This window comes from Heloderma suspectum, chromosome 1 (genome assembly GCF_057233095.1).
Source record: "Heloderma suspectum isolate Gila_16-S chromosome 1, 16-S_ref, whole genome shotgun sequence".
In the NCBI taxonomy this organism is placed as follows: Eukaryota; Metazoa; Chordata; class Lepidosauria; order Squamata; family Helodermatidae; genus Heloderma; species Heloderma suspectum.
This window is the reverse complement of record NC_139458.1, coordinates 120484648-120505167: the sequence shown is the minus strand read 5'-3', so window position 1 is coordinate 120505167 and position 20520 is coordinate 120484648. Positions and strand designations below refer to the sequence as shown.

Sequence of the window (20520 nt, the reverse complement as noted above, 5' to 3'; positions counted from 1 at the left end):
TTACACAAAAATGTTAACCTGCTCACAAGTCCAAACTTTCATTGGCCTAATACAATTTTAAAATAAATACTGTATGGGTCAGACTTACATGCACATTCCCATTTTGGGCAGCATTTATCTCCATTAATCTGAATAGCAAATCCAAGAAATCCACAGCTGGGTTGTTTTGCACTGTATGGACAGTTCTGTGATTTGTTAACTTGGATTAGTTGTCCATCTAAGCAAATGTATTTTATGCACTCATTCTCTGTGATCGGCTAAGACATATTTAGAAAACATAGGTTACTATTCTCATCAAAATAATATTCAATAAAGGAATATTTACAGAAAACAAAGAGTGTCTCAAGCTGCAGAATACCCAGAAATTATTTTGAAGGCTGAATGCATGTAGCACCCTAGAAAAGCATTCAATGTGAGATTTTTCCACAGCACATAAGTCAATGCAATGAATCAGAATAGTAAAAAAGTAAAAACTGGAATTTATTTATTTATTTATTTATTTATTTCTATACCGCCCAACAGCCAAAGCTGTCTGGGCGGTTCACAAAAATTAAAACCAAATGGCACACAATAAAACAATTTAAAATATATAGAACATTAAAACCGCAATATAACAATACAACCACAATAAAACCTAGCAGAAGTGCAGGGATTTAAAAAACAGATTTAAAACAGCAAAGCTAAAAGTTTAGAAAGTTAAAATGCCTGGGAAAATAAAAAGGTCTTCACCTGGTGCCGAAAGGAATACAATGTAGGTGCCAGGCGAACCTCACTAGGGAGCTCATTCCACAGCCGGGGTGCCACAGCAGAAAAAGCCCTCCAACTAGTAACCACCTGCCTTTGGCAGGGGCTCATGGAGAAGGGCCGCTGAGGATGATCTTAAGGTCCAGGCAGGCACATATGGGAGGAGGCGATCCTTCAGGTAACCTGGCCCCAAGCCATTAAGGGCTTTGAATGTTAATACCAGCACTTTGAATTGGGCCTGGAAATGGACTGGCAGCCAGTGTAGCTGAAAAAGTACTGGCGTAATATGAGCTCGCAGGCCAGTCCCTGTTAACAATCTTGCTGCCCTATTTTGGACCAGCTGAAGTTTTCGGACTGTTTTCAAAGGAAGCCCCACGTATAATGCATTGCAGTAATCCAGACGAGAAGTTATCAGAGCATGGATAACTATAGCTAGGCTATCTCTGTCCAGATAAGGGCGTACTTGGTATACCAGCCTAAGCTGATAAAAAGTGCTCTGCGCCACTGAATTCATCTGTGCCTCAAGTGACAGTTCTGGATCCAAGACCACCCCCAAACTACAAACGTGATCCTTTAGGGGGAGTACAACCCCCTCCAGAACAGGTTGAATATCACGTAGCCAGGCAGACGAACCACCCACTAACAGTACCTCCGTCTTGTCTGGATTGAGTTTCAGTTTATTGGCCCTCATCCTGTCCATTACCATGCCCAGGCACTGATTCAGAACACCCACTGCCTCACGTGGGTTTGATAAGAAAGAAAGGTAGAGCTGGGTGTCATCTGCATATTGATGGCATCTCAGCCCACACCTCTGGATAACCTCCCTCAGTGGTTTCATGTAGATATTAAACAGCATGGGGGATAAAATAGAGCCCTGTGGAACCCCATAGCACAATTGCCAAGGCACAGAGCAATAATCCCCCAGCACCACCTTCTGGAATCAGCCATCCAAGTAGGAGCAGATCCACTGCAGTGCAGTGCCTCCAACTCCCAACCCAAACAACCTATCCAGAAGGATACCATGGTCGATGGTATCGAAAGCCACTGAGAGGTTCAGGAGAATCAACAGGGTCGCTCTTCCCCTGTCCCTCTCCCGGCAGAGGTCATCCCACAGGGTGACCAAGGCAGTTTCCATTCCAAAACCATGCCTGAAGCCTGATTGAAATGGATCTAGACAATCCGTTTCATTCAAGAGTGCCTGGAGCTGGAATGTGAATAAAAAGTTAAAATTTGACATTAGTCATATTTCAAGGCTTTTGTAATTTTGTAGTTATTTTGGCAGACCTCTGATAAAAAGAAGATAAAAACTACCCAGAGCTTTAGCTACTCAGAATACATCATTACATTCTTTCATCAAGTATATATTACAGATGGAGAACAATATCAAAGCGCTGGTCAAAGAGAAGCACCACAGATCATGTTAGGAGGCAATGGAGGAGGTGATCTGTAAGGTATCTTGGATATAAGCCTTTGACAGTGTTATAACCTCAATGTGATATAATAAACTTGATGCCAGATAACCTATCTTTTCAACTGGTTGTGCTGCTAGTCAACATTTAAAATCATCTTATTCACATCGCTACACATAATTATTTTTAAATGACTTGACACAATATAAGAAAACCAAAACAAGTCTGAAATAATAACACAGCCTTATCTATAGCTCTCCCTTCATCCATGACTCGTTATTGCTCAGAACAGTAAACACCAGCCTCTTCCATCCCACACCTGCTCTTTCCGACTGTTCATCACAGCTGATGATCAGGTTCACATGACACAATGCTGGTTAATAAGCCATGGTGGCTTGTTAACCACCCCCATGCGTGCTGGTTACATGCCAGCTCATTTCCCTAATTCCACTCACCAGATGCAGGTTATCATGACAGACGAACCTGGTGAGGGTGGGTGACTGAAGTAATTATCAAACCATCTAGAACCCAAGCTCTGTTGTAGGTCCGATTCACACATCACAATAAGCCACGGTGATAAAATTATGCGGCCTCAAAATGTGAAGCATACATATTTTACATATTTTGCATTATTACATAAAATATATACACAGCCATTTCTAGATTTGTGGGATGATACGTTTCATAATTTAAGCTATATGTTTGACCTTTTAAATTCAGCTTGCATTCTGCAAACATTTCTAAGTTCCTGGGTACTACTGAAAGTTCCCATCCCCTAAATCAGTGCTGGCCACTGTGATGAGGTATCTTTCATGTCACAAACTGAGGTAGTGAGGTAGAAAAATATGCCACTTTTAGACTTCTCCAGTTGTCAGAGTACTAAATGTGGCTTTTCAGCTGTTATGAAAATAACAGCTTAGATCCAAAGACACTGGTGTGTGTGTGTGGGTGTGTGTGTGTGTGTACAACTGTCCTAATTTTTGCTAATTCACCCTTCCAACTGCAAATCCCTGTGCCACATCCCATCCTGTTCTGGAGGAATTTTCAGTGTGATGCCAAGGGACCAGGGAGGTGGGAAAGCCCCATTGTGGGAGAGGAATGGAAGTTAGAAGCCAAGACAACTTAATTTAATACCTGTCACAACAACCCATTAAAAAAAAATGTGGGTTACTGTGAATAAGCTTGATCACTCCCACTTGCAGCTAAACAACCCATGGACCTTTTGTCTGTGGTTTGTTTAGCATTATGTGTGAACCAGGTACTCTGGCTTGTCTCTCCTCCAACAAGCCAGAGAAACAACTCATAATTTGCTCTTGAGCTATTTCTCTGGCTTATCGGGAAGAGACAAGCCAGCATTCCTGGTTCACATGTAATGCTAATCAAACCATGGATGGAAGGTCCTTTGGTCATTTAGAGGGAGGGAGGTAGAAAATCATTCACAGGTTTGGAAAAAAAGACCATTAACTATGTTACTCACTATACATGTTGGTGATGTCGCTTTTTCTCTAGATGGCATGTAAACTGAAGCAGTAACTCCTGAGACAATTTCAACACTGGTTAATCCCACAGAATATTCTGCAGCAGAATCATAAATGGTTTTGGTAGATAAATAGATGGGAACTGGTGTTGCTACTGTAGTATTTGGATATTCTGGTGCTATCAACAAAGAGCTTGTTGAGGGAGTGGGCACCTCCATTACAGATGGGGTCTTGGATACTTTAGTTAGGATAGTAGAGCCAAATGAAGCAGGGGAAATAGGTGAATGTTTGGTAGTTGAAGGTGATAGAGGAAGCTTTGTAACAAGTATTTGTCCATCAGTCTCTAGTATTTCAGGAATGCTGCTCTTTGTATCTGAAGCAACAGAAGGCACTGAAAGTAAGGATGTTGTGATGGATTCTCTTATTCCTGCTGTTTTCTCTGCTAATGGTTTTGTGGCACTCTGTGTTGTGAGACCACTTACTCCTAGGGGTGCTGATTCAGTTGTAGTTGTAAAATGTGGGGTCGCTGGTGTCACTCTAAATGCAGGTAATGTTGAACTATAAGAAATAGTGGAAAGTGGCACTTGCTTCGACAAAATTGATATCTTCTCTGTAGCACTTTTGCTCATTGATGTGAAAACTGTTGATACTATCGGTGTTAAAAATGCTCCCTCTTGTGAGTCTGTTTGACTCACAGCTGAAGTTTTTGGTGCTTCCAATATAGACAATGAAGGAGATGTTGATTCTGATACATGAAATGGTGTGCTAGGTGCTGTAAGTGTCTGAGAAGAAGCCAATACTAGCTTTGTGGTAGTTAAGTCAGTTTTTGACTTTTCAGTAGGAAAGGACTCTACTGTTTCCTCCTTTATGGTTGATAATGGCAACACAGCTGCTGTAATTTTAGGGGTAGAAAACAGAGGTTTTTTGCTTAAAATCAAGTCAGTAGCCTTTTCAGTTGGTGTTAAAAATGTTGTCCGAATCAGACCTGTATCAGTTTTTGGTGTTTGGGTTACTTCTTTTTCACTTGTTAAAGGAACTTTTGCCGAGAATATCGAACTAAGCGATACAGTGGAAGGAAGAAGCACTGGCAGTGCACTACTTTGGAACAGGGAGGACTCTGCAACCTTGACCACTGATTCGGTTGTGCTGAAAGCACTTTTGGAGTGGATACTGGTCCTTACCAGTTCATCTGGAAAGTAATAGGCTGAAGTAGTTCCCTTGGTTGTTAAGTAAGTTTTAAAACCTGGTGAAGAATCATGCTTCCCTGTCATTTGGGTTGTAAAATATGGAACAGTGGATTCCTCTTTCACATGTGACAAAGTCCCTTCCATTGGATAAGTATGAACAGAATACGTAGCCTTTATTGATGATTTTGTTGTTTCAGTGGGCTGTTTTGCAATGGCTATTTCAGGTATTTTTTGTGTTAAAGTATATGGGAGAATTGTTGTCTCTGCCAGGTAAAGTGTGGTAGGGAGTGTTGTTAGAGGAAGAGTAACAGAGGAAGAAGGAGTTGATATTCCTTCAGTTGATGCTACTTCTTTGACAGTTGATGACTGCCTGCTAAATTCAGTGTATTGGGACAGAGTAACACCAGTGTCATCTAAAGTCTCTTTCATTGTCAATTCTGGAATTGATCTTGAGGTTACTGTGCTTGGTAGCTCTGTGGTAAGGGGCAACACCGAAAACATTGATGTAGTCTTTGCTGTTATTGGAATAAGGGTAGCTGCCATGGTAACTTGAGCTTCAGGTGACGAAGGCACTGGAGAAATGGACACTGGAAGCAGAGTAGTAGAGCCAGCTTTTTCCGACTCTGTTGTGCCAAGATATACTGTTACTTTTTTTGTATCAGCCATAGCGTGTAGAGTAAATGGATATCCAGTTGTTTTAACGGGTTCAATTTTTTTAGTTACCAATGGAACTGGGGCAACCATGGCTGTGGCTTCTTTTGTAAAATCAGCTTCTGTTGTTTCTGATTTTGCCACACCAACAGTATCTAGTTCAAAACCCATCTTTGTAGTTTTCAAAGATAATGGTGGTTTGTATTCTGTAGATGTTTTATGCGAGACTGAAATAAGTGTTGGTGATTCTGAGGGAATTGTCATTTCAGAACTTACTTTTGTAGAGAGAGGTGTAATTCGTATAGTATGAGATGAAGCCGGATATTGAGTGTATAAAGCAGTTACAGCCTCTGTCATGTTTGGCTGAATGAATTGTGAGTATTCACTTGTCAATCCTGTTGGCAGAAATTCTTTTGAGTCTATTAAAGTTGGAGAAGTTGTATCAGATACTCCAGGGTGTTTGGAAGAAAAAATATCAGGTCTTGAGGTTGTAGCTGAATATGAAGAAAAATATGGTTGATGTGTAACACTTGATGTTGTTTGTGCAAGTTCTTTTTTAACAGTAGAAAACAGTGAAACACTTAGATGTGTAGAAACTGCCGTGCTCGGTTGTGTAAGTACTGGAGGTACTGAAATAAATGTGGTTTTAATTCCTTCTTTGATTAAAGCAACTGTTGTTTTCGTTGTTTCTGAAGGAACTGGCTTCACAGCTGGCTTTAGTGTTGACAAAGTAGTAAATAAAGGAGAAAATGAAGTTACGGTGTCATTGGCAACCGTTATAGACAGTTGACTCACACCCGGCTTTGTTCTATCTGAAGTTGTTGTCTGATACCCTGTGGGCAAATAGGAAGGTATGTCCAAAGATGGCAATGTGGCTTTGGTAAAAAACTGGCTTGTTCTTTCTGTTCTTGATGTCACTGTGGAAGGAACTTTGTCTTCTGTAATACTTTCATCTTTTCTTTCTGTTTCCTCTGTGGCACCTATTGCTTTTGTTTCTGATACTGCTCTAGTTGAGGCTGGTAATTTATCATCTGTAATAATGGATGGAGTCACAATAATAGTTGGAATAGGAATTAATTTATCTTCTGCTTTAGTGGTTATAGATGTTGAGGGGATTGAAGGAATTGTACTACTTGTCTGTTTATCAGGCAAAGTGCTTGTAACTATAGCAGTTGTTGATGGAGGTACATCAACTACAGAAGGGATGCTATCATCAGATATTGGGTGTGAAAACACTGGCATTGCACTTGTACCAATGGTTGAATGGGTTGAAACATTTGACATTGCAGATGTGGCTAAGAATGTAATATTTGGCAACAGAAGAGTAGAAAATTTAGCTTTTTCTATGGTTGAACTGAATTGCCACTTCAATGCATGCGTTGTTTCCTTGTCTTTTGATGCTGGCCCCGGAGATGATGTTATTTCCTTACTCAGGGCTACTGCAGACGTTTGAAGGGCCACAGAAGTTGCATGTGTCTTTAAAGTGGATGTTGGAATTTGAACTTCAGTTGTAGGTTCAATGCCTGAAAAAAGACATAACAGATGGAATTTTCTGAACCTGTAATAATCTAGATGGGAATGCAAAGGATGAGTGAGGCACATTTGCTTGACACCTGCAAGCACTGGACAAGTGTGCAGCCACCACTTCCCCAAGGGAATCTGTGATTGGAGATAACAAGTGGATTCTCCAGTGTGAAGCTTTCCATCCATTAGGAGGAGGAGTGGCACATAGGGGAATCACCTTGTTATCTCCAGTCACAGATCAGAGATAACAAGGGGATTCTTCTTCCCACCTCCTCCCAAAGCCCCTGGTAGCCTGCAGATCAGGGCATAGCGGGCAGGCGGGGCCTGTGGAGGGAACTCAAGCCTCTGTAGTCTGGAGGGAAAGCGCCACAAGCTGGCTTAGGCCTGTGGGCCAGAGGTTGTCAAGCCATGACCTAGACTCATACATATGCACTGAACGGAATATATCTGAAGTTACATACAGCACAATTCAATACATGTCTACTCAGAAGAAAGTCCCACTAAAGTCAGTGGAACTTATTCAAAAGTATGTATAGGATTGCAGCCTTATAAACAATTGTCTGTTTAAGCATAGGTCTTATCTGTCAGAAAATTATATTTTAAAATGAAAAAACCTAGGTTAGAATTTGACATTTCAAAACATAATTTGACATTAAAAATGTACACACAGATTCCCATGGCTGACTACAAATATAAACATATTTTAGAAATATGATTTCTAAAGATTAGAAAGATTAGATTAGAAATTTGGACTGCTTTCATAAGTATAAACTTGAAGTGAAGGCTTAGGCACTATATTTTAAATGTTATCAAAATGTAGTAAGTGAAATGTGCTCTACGTACAGTCTTCAAAATAGACACATCTTTGAGTGACTTCATCCAAAACCATATTCAAAGGACACATAGGAACACATCCTTCCACTCTAAAAGAGAAAATAATCAGTATTAACTATGCACACAACAGCATGTTGAGTTGAAACAAAATATTGAACAACACCATCCCCACGCAGGTGTTCACCTACCCACATGCAGGGCTAATGTGCAAAGGGAGATATGGATGTGCACATAAGCCCTGTCCCCAAAGTTGCCATGCATCCAGCTTTCATTTAGACTTTCACACATTGAATGCAAGGGTCTGAAAAAGGGCTCTGTATGCACATTTGGCTGAACACGCTTACAGAGCTCCCATGATCAGTAACCCTGCCTTATCAACAAAGTCCAGTCAGCAAAATACCTGAGCAGGCATACTTGCACTTTACATGGCTTAGTCCTCACTGAAATCAAGCTATTTTTAAATGGTTTGTGAATTACAGCCTTAATATCTAAAACATTTAAAATGCAAGCCGCTCAAAAAATTGTTCCCATTTCTCTCATTAGCTCACATTATAGCTGACCTAACTTGCCATCCTGTTGAGCTGAGCTAATTCATGAATGATGTGACATAACCTTTGGAACAAATCTATATGCTTGTCCAATGATGAATACTTCCATTTAGAACTGTCAGAAAGCCTTTACAAAAATTGTGCTCCTTGTTTATATCAATGCCAATGGCCCATCAGACCTCTGCTAAAACTTTGCCTTGCATGGAAAAGCAAACGGTAAGAAGCAAAGTGACTGGAGAGTTACTTTTACGAAAAGAATAGGACCAAGGTCACTGGATATTAAGCATGAGATTGTAAATCTCAGAAGTCAATGCCAATTATTAAAAATGTATTAACACGATGCTATACATGTCTATTCAGAAGTCAGTCCCACTGAGTTCAATGACACTTACTCCCAGGTAATAGTGTATAAGAGTGCAGCCCACATTATCACTGGTATCTTCTATATAGAAAAAATACAACAGTTACTCTTACAGTGGGGTGCCTAAGAACCGAAATCCAAGGACATATATCGCTACTATAATAGTTATGAATCTGCCTGCTTCCTCCATTACAATATAATCGTTACAGTATAATGGGGAAATATGTTTATTTTGTTTCCTCTTTACACAGCAGAAAAACAGAGGAAGGCTGCAAATTTAGCAAGACTTGGTATGGTGACCTGTGACTCAGGCTGGGTAAGGGAGGGATGATAAGAAAAATTACCTGAGGTAGACCTCTTAGTGAAAAGGGCTTATGAACCATGGTGGTGGGAAGATATGTTGGAATGGGAAGAGGGAGCTCCCTCAGATGGAAGACAAGTGTTTGGGCATAGGTGGGAGTTTTGCAGGATACTGCTTAATGCTTAGCTCATCTTACCATCAACAACCCTCTTTCCTTTCTACATGCAGATAATTCTGATTGGGAGCCCTATTGTAATAAAGAACTACCTCCTTTTACTTTTCCAGTATAATTATACATGTTTGTGTAACTCATTCTGAACCATAGGAATGGGGTGATATGTTAATACATTCTAAATAACTAAACACTAAATAACTAAAATACCTAAGTAATATGAGAACGCAAGTGGGACTAGCGACAAAATGTTGCAATATATCCCCCCAAAGGGCTTGCACATAGGGATGTAAGAAAGTCACTTACCTGTAACGAACTTTGATTCGCGGTGGGGGGGAGGCGCTCCGTCCCTCCCCCTGAAATTCTGGCCGGGGGGGAGGCGCTCCGTCCCTCCCCCGCGAAATTCTGGCCGGGGTAAGAGGCGCTCCGTCCCTCCCCCCCGAAATTCTGGCCGGGGGGGAGGCGCTCCGTCCCTCCACCCCCGAATCCTGGCCGGCCGGGCCGCAAATGGTGGCGGCCGTAGCCGCCGCCGTTTGCGTCCCTGCAGTCAGCCGTGATAGGCTACGTAAATGTTTACATAGCCTATCACAGCTGAGTAAAAAAACAAACAAACCCGTGCGTACGCAAATGGCGGCGCCCATGGGCGCCGCCATTTGCGTACGCACGGTTGTTGTTGTTGTTGTTTTTACTCAGCCGTGATAGGCTATGTAAACATTTACGTAGCCTATCACGGTATTTTTTAAAAATCTAGCCGTGATAGGCTACGTAAATCTTTACGTAGCCTATCACATTTTGTTGTTGTTGTTGTTTTTACTGGAAATGGCGGCGGCGGCACAGCCGAACCGCCGCCGCAGCTGCCGCCACCAGGAGGTTTCACCCAAGGTAAGTCCCATCCCGGGGGGGGCGGGGGGGCAGACCGTTTCGCCACCAATTTCGGGGGGCCGAATGCGCTGGCATTCGGCCTCCCCGAGATTCGTGGTGAAATTCTCTGACATCCCTACTTGCACTCTCTTTGAAAGATCCGTTTTGTAGTCTGGGGGTACCCCTAGACTGTCAGTTTTGCTGGAGGCACTGTTGCTACAGCCCAAGTGCCTTTTACCGGCTTTGGCTGGTTCACCAGCTATGGCCTCTCCTGGATAGGGATAGCTTTGCCACAGTGGTACAGGCACTAGTAAGCTCAAGATTGTATTAATTCAATGTACGCTATGTGAAGCTGCCCTTAAGGCTTCTTCAGAAGTTGGAGCTAGTGCAGAATGCAGCAGCTCAGCTGTTGTCAGGAGCTGCCCCTTTTCAGCATGCAACTCCTTTGCTGAGGGAACTGCACTGGCTGTCTTTTCGCCCCCGGGCTAGGTTTAAGGTTTTGCTAGTAGCATATAAAGCACTAAATAACTTGAGACCAGGGTACCTGAGAGAGTGCCTTCTCCCTTATCAATCTGCCTGGTCACTGAGATCATCAGCTCACATGCCCCTCGTGGTTCCGCATGGACCTATGGCCCACTTGGAGTCCACTTGGAGAAGAGCCTTCAGTGTGGTGACCCCTTTTCCATGGAAATCCCTGCCTCTGGAGGTCAGGCAGACACCAACATTGTGTTGTGTCAGCACCTCCAAAAAATATCTTTATTTCAGGAAGCCTTCCTTGACTGACCAACCATGGATTTTATACACATTCTGTTTTTAAAAATAACAAAATGTTAATATGGCGTTTTATTCTTTTATCTTCTTTTCTTTTATTATTCATCACTCCAAAGTCTCTTTAGAAGTGGAGTGGTATATAAATATTGTAACTAGAATAAACAATAAATGAAAGGTCCCAGGTTCAATCCCTGGTATCTCAACATAAGGTTGAGAAAACTCCTGCCTGAAACCTAGAGAGCCACTGCCAGTCCATGTCAACAATACTGGGCTAGACAGATTGATGGTCTGACTCGGTATAAGGCAGTTTGCTACGTAATCCCAAGAGTATGTAGAAACTGCTACTCTCGTTTTTTTTTTGGGGGGGGGGAGACCCTGTTTTGCTTCCAAACTGACAGGAAATCAGCCACTTGAGTTTAATATTAGAATATTCATTTGCTATAAGCTATAAAAATGCACGATGCTGGGAAAGACTGAAGGCCAAAGGAGAAGGGGGCGGCAGAGGATGAGATGGCTAGATAGCATCACCGATGCAATGAATATGGACTTGAGCACACTCCGGGAGAGAGCACAGGACAGGAAGGCCTGGCGTGCTATGGTCCACGGGGTCACGAAGAGTCGGACACGACTGAACGACTGAACAACAACAACAAAAATGCGAAGAGAAAACTACCTGGAAAAGACCCTGATGCTGGGAAAAATTGAAGGCAAACGGAGAAGGGGACGGCAGAGGATGAGATGGCTAGATAGCATCACCGATGCATTGAATATGAACTTGAGCACGCTCCGGGAGAGAGCGCAGGACAGGAAGGCCTGGCGTGCTATGGTCCATGGGGTCATGAAGAGTCGGACACGACTGAACGACTGAACAACAACAACAAAAATGCGAAGAGAAAACTACCTGGAAAAGACCCTGATGCTGGGAAAAATTGAAGGCAAACGGAGAAGGGGACGGCAGAGGATGAGATGGCTAGATAGCATCACCGATGCATTGAATATGAACTTGAGCACGCTCCGGGAGAGAGCAGAGGACAGGAAGGCCTGGCGTGCTATGGTCCATGGGGTCACGAAGAGTCGGACACGACTGAACGACTGAACAACAACAACAATAAAAATGCACACAAATGTAGATACTTACTTTGGTACAGTTTGACAAGTTTCTGCCAAGGGATCTCTGCACGTTTTGAAACAAGGGCTTGTACAAACATCATAATGCCACTCACATGTTGAGTGGGCTAGAAACTCAAACTTGATATCTAGAATAGAATTATGAATGTGTTATTTTTATCAATACACACATATATGTGCATATCTTCTAGTTTCTCTTAGATGCTTTAATGAATAGAATGAGCATACACTATTGAATTTTGGTTATCTGAAATTCCTGAGGCAGTATCCAACACTACTGCTGTGCTCCCACTCAAACTGTTGGGCCCCGCTTGCACAACAGAAAGAAACCCTGGAAACAAGCAGAAATTCTTGTTTCCAGATTAGGATTATGTCAGCTGTATTTTGGACTATTGGAGTTTCCAAACTGTCTTCAACAACAGCTCCATGTATAACGCATACCATAGTCCATAAAATACTGCTTCTATTTGGGCAAATAATGAGCTCTCAGCTTACGGTCATGATCTGTAAAATATGAATAATACTGATTAGCCTTAGAGGCTGTTATGCATATGAATAAGGCATTTGATAAATTAAAAGTATAGCAGAAATAGTGAAATCTTTTTTATGTCATAGAATAGAATCATAGAATAGTAGAGTTGGAAGGGGCCTACAAGGCCATCGAGTCCAATCCCCTGCTCAGTGCAGGAATCCAAGTCAGAGCATCCCTGACAGATGGCTGTCCAGCCTCATCTTGAATGCCTCCAGTGTGGGAGAGCCCACCACCTCCCTAGGTAATTGGTTCCATTGTCGTATTGCTCTAACACTCAGGAAGTGTTTCCTGATGTTCAGCCGGAATCTGGCTTCCTGGAACTTGAGCCCATTATTCCGCGTCCTGCACTCTGGGATGATCAAGAAGAGATCTTGGCCTTCCTCTCTGTGACAGCTTTTCAAGTACTTGAGGAGCGCTATCCTATCTCCCCTCAGTCTCTCTTATCAAGGCTAAACCTGCCCAGTCCTCAGTCTTTCTTCATAGGGCTTTGTTTCTAGTCCCCCGATCATCTTTGTTGCCCTCCTCTGAACCAACTCCAGTTTATCTGCATCCTTCTTAAAGTGCGCTGCCCAGAACTGAACCCAGTACTCCAGATGAGGCCTAACCAGTACTGAGTATGACATTAGAACTTATTCTAATGTGTCAGCTATATGCTCATTATTGACAGTGATTGCTGAGGAAATGCACTCTGAAGAGCAGTAAAAACAGTATTTCTTTTATAGTCCCATAGTCTTTCTTCATCTCCTCCTTTCCACCTCTTTCCCTCTCCACAATAATCAAGTGCAATTTTTTCTGCTAGGAATTCCTCAATTTTATTATAATTGAAATGTTTATCATTGTTTGGAAAAATGAAGTGAAAGTTTGTTTTTTAAAGTAAGATTGCTAATTCCGTATTTCAATAGTTATTTTCCAGATTTTATCCTAAAAATTATTTTGCTGCCTTATAAAAATGCACAAAATAATTGCCATTTTATAGATGAAAGGCTAGCGAGAACAAATTGTATATCTGTTTCTCCCATATACATATTAACACTTATATATCTTAACATTATATCTGCAGAATACATTTCCCATGACCACAATGATTATCTGAAAATTCTACTCATCTGATTTTGTGCACAAAATCTCATCTGATTCCACAGTCAGATAGACCTAATGTAAATAATGCTTTGACCTATACATGTTGGGTGGGGATGGCCCAAGACATTTTGTTTCTTGAGGCAAAGGACAAAATGTCACCTCCCCTCCCAACCCACACACACACACACACACACACCATTCCATGAACAGAAGCTGATCAGACTGGCAACTGAATTTTAATCTAACACTGGTGACAGGACAATATTGTCCACTGCTCCTGAAGGCTGCAAGCTACCTTAGGAGACACGGGGCAGGTTGCATGGCATGTACAGCTCTGTGCCCCAACACTTCGCCATTTTGCTCCACCCTGCCACCTGAGATAGCCATCTCACATTGCCTAATGGTAGGGCGGGCCTGTTGGCTGAATTCAGGTTATATGACAGATAAACGTTGAAAGTCTAAGGTTCATGGTAGGAAGCATCTGTAGTTCCTAGTGATTGCAGAAAACATTGTGGAAATGTAGGCAATCTTGGGGCTTCTAACAGCACCTCACAAGGTAGTGGCACAACTGCCCATGAGTTTCCATGCATGTCCTCACATTGCACTTTACTGAATGGGGTTACATCTCTAGGTGATCCAACATCAAGTTCCTTCATGCCTGTCTCAGTTGGAAGGAATGTTTTCATATTACAAACACAGCAACTTGGGTTGCTGATACCATTTATTTATAGTCTACAGCAATCCCAGCTGAGTTTCAAGTGCCTGTGAAAGAACTCTCTTCACATGTGTAAGTACAACAGTTTAATTCGTGGAGGTTCACCACCACCACCACCAAATGGTTGCCTGCTTTGGAGTGACCGAGAGCTTGCTATGCACAATACAACATAGAATGGACCTAGTATGATATGGAAACATCTAAACATTATACAGTAATCTCCTGTTCCCTCTTATGAAAGGATAATGTACAAACACACAATGAGACAACTTTTTCTTCCAAATCAAATTTAGAACAGTTTCTCACATTACATTACACTTTTTTATTCATGGGAGCTGTCACACAAGTCAGAAGTACCATGAAACTCAATTCCTGGAAGGTACAATTTCAGAGTGTCAGTAGACAACATATTTGAGTGCCCCTCTATGTAAAAAAAAAAATAACCCCCTCTATACATGGAAAGCTAATATGTCAATGGAAAGGGGGCCCTGACTCACAGCAACCCCTGCTGGAAGGGGGTAGGCAGCAGCTGGAGGAAGCAGCACTATCTGTTCTGCCTCTTACAGAGGTTCTGATATCTGAAATGCTGAGGAAGCTTACCCAGCATCACAAAACAAAACAAAGGAGGCCTCATGATGACTGAACTCTCTTGGCCATTGGTCTTCCTCTCTGTGACAACCTTTCAAGTACTTGAAGAGCGCTATCATATCTCCCCTCAGTCTTCTCTTCTGAATGCTAAACATGCCCAGTCCTCAGTCTTTCTTCATGGGGCTTTGTTTCCAGTCCCCCGATCATCTTTGTTGCTCTCCTCTGAACCATCTCCAGTTTGTCTGCATCCTTCTTAAAGTGTGGTGCCCAGAAATGGACGCAGTACTCAGATGAGGCCTAACCAGTGCTGAGTAGAGGGGAACTAGTACTTCCCGGGATTTGGAAGCTTTTTGTTGTTTATTCGGTCAGTCGCTTCCGACTCTTCGTGACTTCATGGACCAGCCCACGCCAGAGATTCCTGTCAGCCGTCGCCACACCCAGCTCCCCCAAAGTCAAGCCCGTCACCTCCAGAATATCATCCATCCACCTTGCCCTTGGTCGGCCCCTCTTCCTTTTGCCTTCCACTTTACCTAGAATCAGCATCTTCTCCAGGGCATCCTGTCTTCTCATGATGTGGCCAAAGTACTTCAGTTTTGCCTTTTATATCATTCCCTCAGGTGAAGTGAGCAGTCTGGCTTTATTTCCTGGAGTATGGACTGGTGTGATCTTCTTGCAGTCCAAGGCACTCTCAGAATTTTCCTCCAGCACCACAGTTCAAAAGCATCTATCTTCCTGTGCTCAGCCTTCCTTATGGTCCAGCTCTCGCAGCCATAGGTTACTATGGGGAATACCATTGCTTTGACTATGCAGACCTTTGTTGTCAGTGTGATGTCGCTGCTCTTAACTATTTTATCAAGATTTGTCATTGCTGTCCTCCCAAGAAGTAAACGTCTTCTGATTTCCTGGCTGCAGTCAGCGTCTGCAGTAATCTTTGCGCCTGGAAAGACAAAGTCTGTCACTGCCTCCACGTTTTCTCCCTCTATTTGCCAGTTATCCATCAAGCTATTTGCCATAATCTTGGTTTTTTTTTTGAGGTTTAACTGCAACCAAGCTTCTGCACTTTCTTCTTTCACCTTCGTCATGAGGTTCCTCAGCTCCTCCTCGCTTTCAGCCATCCAAGTGGTATCATCTGCATATCAGAGATTGTTAATGTTTCTTCCAGCGATTTTAACTCCAGCCTTGGTTTCATCAAGCCCAGCAAGTCACATGATGTGTTCTGCGTACAGGTTGAATAGGTAGGGTGAGAGTATACAACCCTGCCGTACTCTTTTCCCAATCTTAAACCAGTCCGTTGTTCCGTGGACTGTTCTTACCGTTGCTACTTGGTCGTTATACAGATTCCTCCGGAGGCAGACAAGATGACTTGGTATCCCCATACCACCAAGAACTTGCCACAATTTGTTATGATCCACACAGTCAAAGGCTTTAGAATAATCAATAAAACAGAAAAAGATGTCTTTCTGAAACTCCCTGGCTTATTATTATCCTTCCTATACAGATCTTCCGTATATTCTTGCCACCTTTTCTTGATCTCTTCTGCTTCTGTTAGGTCCTTGCCATCATTGTTTTTGATCATACCCATTTTTGCCTGGAATTTACCTCCGATGTTTCTAATTTTCTGGAAGAGGTCTCTTGTCCTTCCTATTCTATTATCTTCTTCCGCTTCCGCGCATTGCTTGTTTAAAAATAATTCCTTATCTCTTCTGGCTAACCTCTGGAATTTGGCATTTAATTGGGCATATCTCCCCCGATCACTGTTGCCTTTTGCTTTCCTTCTTTCTTGGGCTGCTTCCAGTGTCTCACCAGACAGCCATCTTGCCTTCCTGGGACGTTTTTTGTTGCCGCCTCCTGAACAATGTTGTGAACTTCTGTCCATAGTTCTTCCGGGACCCTATCTACTAAATCTAGTCCCTTAAATCTATTCTTCACCTCCATTGCATATTCATGAGGAATATTAGTGAGCTCATATCTAACTGATCTGTGGGTCTTCCCTATTCTCTTTATTCTGATTCTAAATTGTGCAATAAGAAGTTTGTGATCTGAACTACAATCAGCTCCAGGTCTTGTTTTTACTGACTGCATAGATGTCCACCACCTTTGGCTACAAAGGATGTAGTCAATCTGATTTCAGTATTGACCGTCTGGTGAAGTCCATGTATAAAGTCGTCTCTTAGGTTGTTGGAAGAGAGTGTTTGTTATGCACAGTGAGTTGTCTTGGCAAAATTCTATCAGCCTATGTCCTGCTCATTTTGTTCTCCCAGACCATGCTTGCCTGTAATTCCAGGTGTCGTTTGACTACCCACCTTAGCATTCCAGTCTCCTATAATGAAAATAACATCTTTTTTTGGTGTACTATCCAGTAGTTGCTGCAGATCCTCATAGAACTGATCTACCTCTGCTTCTTCAGCATCTGTGGTTGGGGCATATATTTGGATCACTGTGATGTTAAATGGCTTTCCCTCAATTCGAATTGAGATCATTCTGTCATTTTTTGGATTGTATCCAAGCACTGCTTTAGCCACTTTATTATTAATTATAATTTGGAAGCTATGCTTCTATTAATGCAGCCCAAATTAGCATTTGCCTTTTTTGCAGCCACATTCCATTGTTGGCTCATATTCCGCTTGTGATCGACAACAATTCCAAGACCCTTCTCGCTTGTAGTGTTGTTGAGCCACGTATCCCCCATCTTGTAACTGTGCATTTGGTTTCTTTTTCCTAGGTGCAGAACTTGGCATTTATCCCTGTTAAATTTCATTCTGTTGTTTTCTGCCCAGCACTCCAGTCTATCACTTCAAAGATCACTTTGAATTTTGTTTCTGTCTTCCAAAGTATTAGCTATCCCGCCCAATTTTGTGTCATCTGCAAATTTGATCAGCATTCCCTGCACCTCCTCCTCCACGTCATTAATAAAAAATGTTGAAGAGCACTGGGCCCAGTACTGAGCCCTGCGGTACCCCACTCATTACCTCTCCCCAGTTTGAGAAGGTCCCATTGATCAGCACTCTTTGAGTCCGATTCTGTAGCCAACTGTGGATCCATCTGAGAGTTGTTTCATCTAGCCCACTTTGAGCTAGTTTGCTCATCAGGATATCATAGGGCACTTTGTCGAAAGCTTTGCTGAAGTCGAGGTATATTATGTCTACAGCATTTCCATGGTCCACAAGGGAGGTTTGTTGTTGCTCAGTCGTTAAGTCGTGTCCAACTCTTTGTGACCCCATGGACCATAGCACGCCAGGCCTTCCGGTCCTCCACTCTGTCCCGGAGTGTGCTCAAGTTCATATTCATCGGATCGGTGATGCTATCTAGCCATATCATCCTCTGCCATCCCCTTCTCCTTTTGCCTTCAATCTTTCCCAGCATCAGGGTCTTTTCCAGAGAGTTTTCTCTTCGCATTAGGTGGCCAAAATATTGGAGCTTCAGCTTCAGTATCTGTCCTTCCAATGAGCACTCAGGGTTGATTTCCTTTAGGATTGACTGATTTGACCTCCTTGCAGTCCAGCGGACTCGCGAGAGTCTTCTCCAGCACCACAGTTCGAAAGCATCCATTCTTCGGCGCTCAGCCTTCCTTATAGTCCAGCTCTCACAGCCATACGTTGCTACTGGGAAAACCATAGCTTTGATTATACGGACCTTTGTCGGCAAGGTGATGTTTCTGCTTCTTCTACGCTGTCTTTGCCATAGCTTTCCTCCCAAGGAGCAAGCGTCTTTTAATTTCATGGCTACAGTCACCATCTGCGGTGATCTTGGAGCCCAAGAAAATAAAAACTGTCACTGCTTCCATTTCTTCCCCTTCTATATGCCAGGAAGTGATGGGGCCAGATGCCATGATCTTTGTTTTTTAAATGTAAGTTTCAAACCGGCTTTTGCACTCTCCACTTTCACCTCAACAAGAGGCTCTTTAGATCCTCTTCGCTTTCTGCCATTAGGGTGGTATCGTCTGCGTATCTGAGGTTGTTGATAATTCTCCTGGCAATCTTAATTCCGACCTGTGATTCATCCAACCCAGCATTTCTCATGATGTACTCTGCATATAAGTTAAATAAGCAGGGTGACAATATGCAGCCTTGTCGTAATCCTTTCCCAATTTTGAACCAATCGGTTGTTCCATGTCCGGTTCTTACTGTTGCTTCTTGACCCTCGTACAGGTTTCTCAGGAGACAGGTAAGGTGCTCTGGTATTCCCATCTCTTTAAGAATTTGCCACAGTTTGTTGTAATCCACACAGTCAAAGGCTTTAGCATAGTCAATGAAGCAGAAATAGACGTTTTTCTGGAATTCTCTTGCTTTCTCCATGATCCAGCGAATGTTGGCGATTTGATCTCTAGTTCCTCTGCCTCTTCGAAACCCAGCTTGTACTTCCGGTTGTTCTCGGTTCACATGCTGCTGAAGCCTAGCTTGTAGGATTTTGAGCATCACCTTGCTGGCATGTGAAATGAGCTCAATTGTACAGTAGTTTGAACACTCTTTGGCGTTGCCCTTCTTTGGGATTGGAATGTAAATTGACCTTTTCCAGTCTTGTGGCTACTGTTAACTGTTCCAAATGTGTTGGTATATTGAGTGCAGCACTTTAACAGCATCATCTTTTAGGATTTTAAATAGCTCAGCTGGAATACTGTCATCTCCACTAGCTTTGTTGTTACTAATGCTTCCTAAGGCCCACTTGACTTCACTCTCTAGGATGTCCGGCTCAAGTTCAGTGACCATACTATCATGGCTATCAGGGACATTCTGATCTTTCCTGTATAGTTCTTCTGTGTATTCTTTCCACCTTTTCTTAATCTCATCTGCTGCTGTTAGGTCCCTGCCTTCTTTGTCCTTTATCATGCCTGTCTTTGCACAAAACGTTCCCTTGAGATCTCCGATTTTCTTGAAGCGATCTCTACTCTTTCCCATTCTATTGTTTTCCTTGATTTCCTTGCATTGTTCATTTAAGAAGGCCTTCTTGTCTCTCCTTGCTATTCTCTGGAACTCTGCATTCAGTTGGGTATATATTCCCCTTTCTCCCTTGCTTTTCGCTTCCCTTCTTTCCTCAGCTATTTGTAAAGCCTCATCAGACAGCCACTTGGCTTTCTTGCATTTCTTTTTCTTTGGGATGTTAGTTGCTGCCTCCTGAACAATGTGACGGACCTCCGTCCATAGTTCCTCAGGCACTCTGTCTATCAGGTCTAATCCCTGAAATCTATTTGTCACCTCCACTGTATATTCATAAGGGATATGATTTAGGTCATACCTGAATGGTTTAGTGGTTTTCCCTACGTTCTTCAATTTAAGCCGAAATTTTGCAAGAAGCAGCTCATGATCTGAGCCACAGTCAGCTCCAGGTCTTGTTTTTACTGACTGTATAGAGCTTCTCCATCTTTGTCTGCAAAGTACATAATCAATCTGATTTCGATATGGACCATCTGGTGATGTCCATGTGTAGAGTCACCTCTTGTGCTGTTGGAAAAGAGTGTTTGCTATGATCAGTGTGATCTCTTGGCAAAACCCTATTAGCCTTTGTCATGCTTCATTTTGTACACCAAGGCCATGCCGGTGATTTCTTATCTTCGTGCTTTAGCATTCCAATCCCCTATGATGAAAAGGACATCTTTTTTTGGTGTTAATTCTAGAAGGAGTTGTAGGTCTTCATAGAAC

At 42.6% G+C, this 20520-nt stretch overlaps 1 protein-coding gene across 1 annotated transcript in view; it reads right to left on the bottom strand.

Annotated features, from left to right (window-relative positions):
* Window positions 1–20520, bottom strand: part of OTOG (otogelin) — a 186185-nt gene that overhangs the window by 48652 nt on the left and 117013 nt on the right. The window contains exons 33-36 of the mRNA XM_084850807.1: window positions 11980–12097; window positions 7837–7916; window positions 3631–6992; window positions 89–257 (exon numbers count right to left, since the gene is read on the bottom strand). Coding sequence (XP_084706933.1) covers window positions 89–257; window positions 3631–6992; window positions 7837–7916; window positions 11980–12097 — 3729 coding nt within the window. The remainder of the gene's footprint in view (window positions 1–88; window positions 258–3630; window positions 6993–7836; window positions 7917–11979; window positions 12098–20520) is intronic.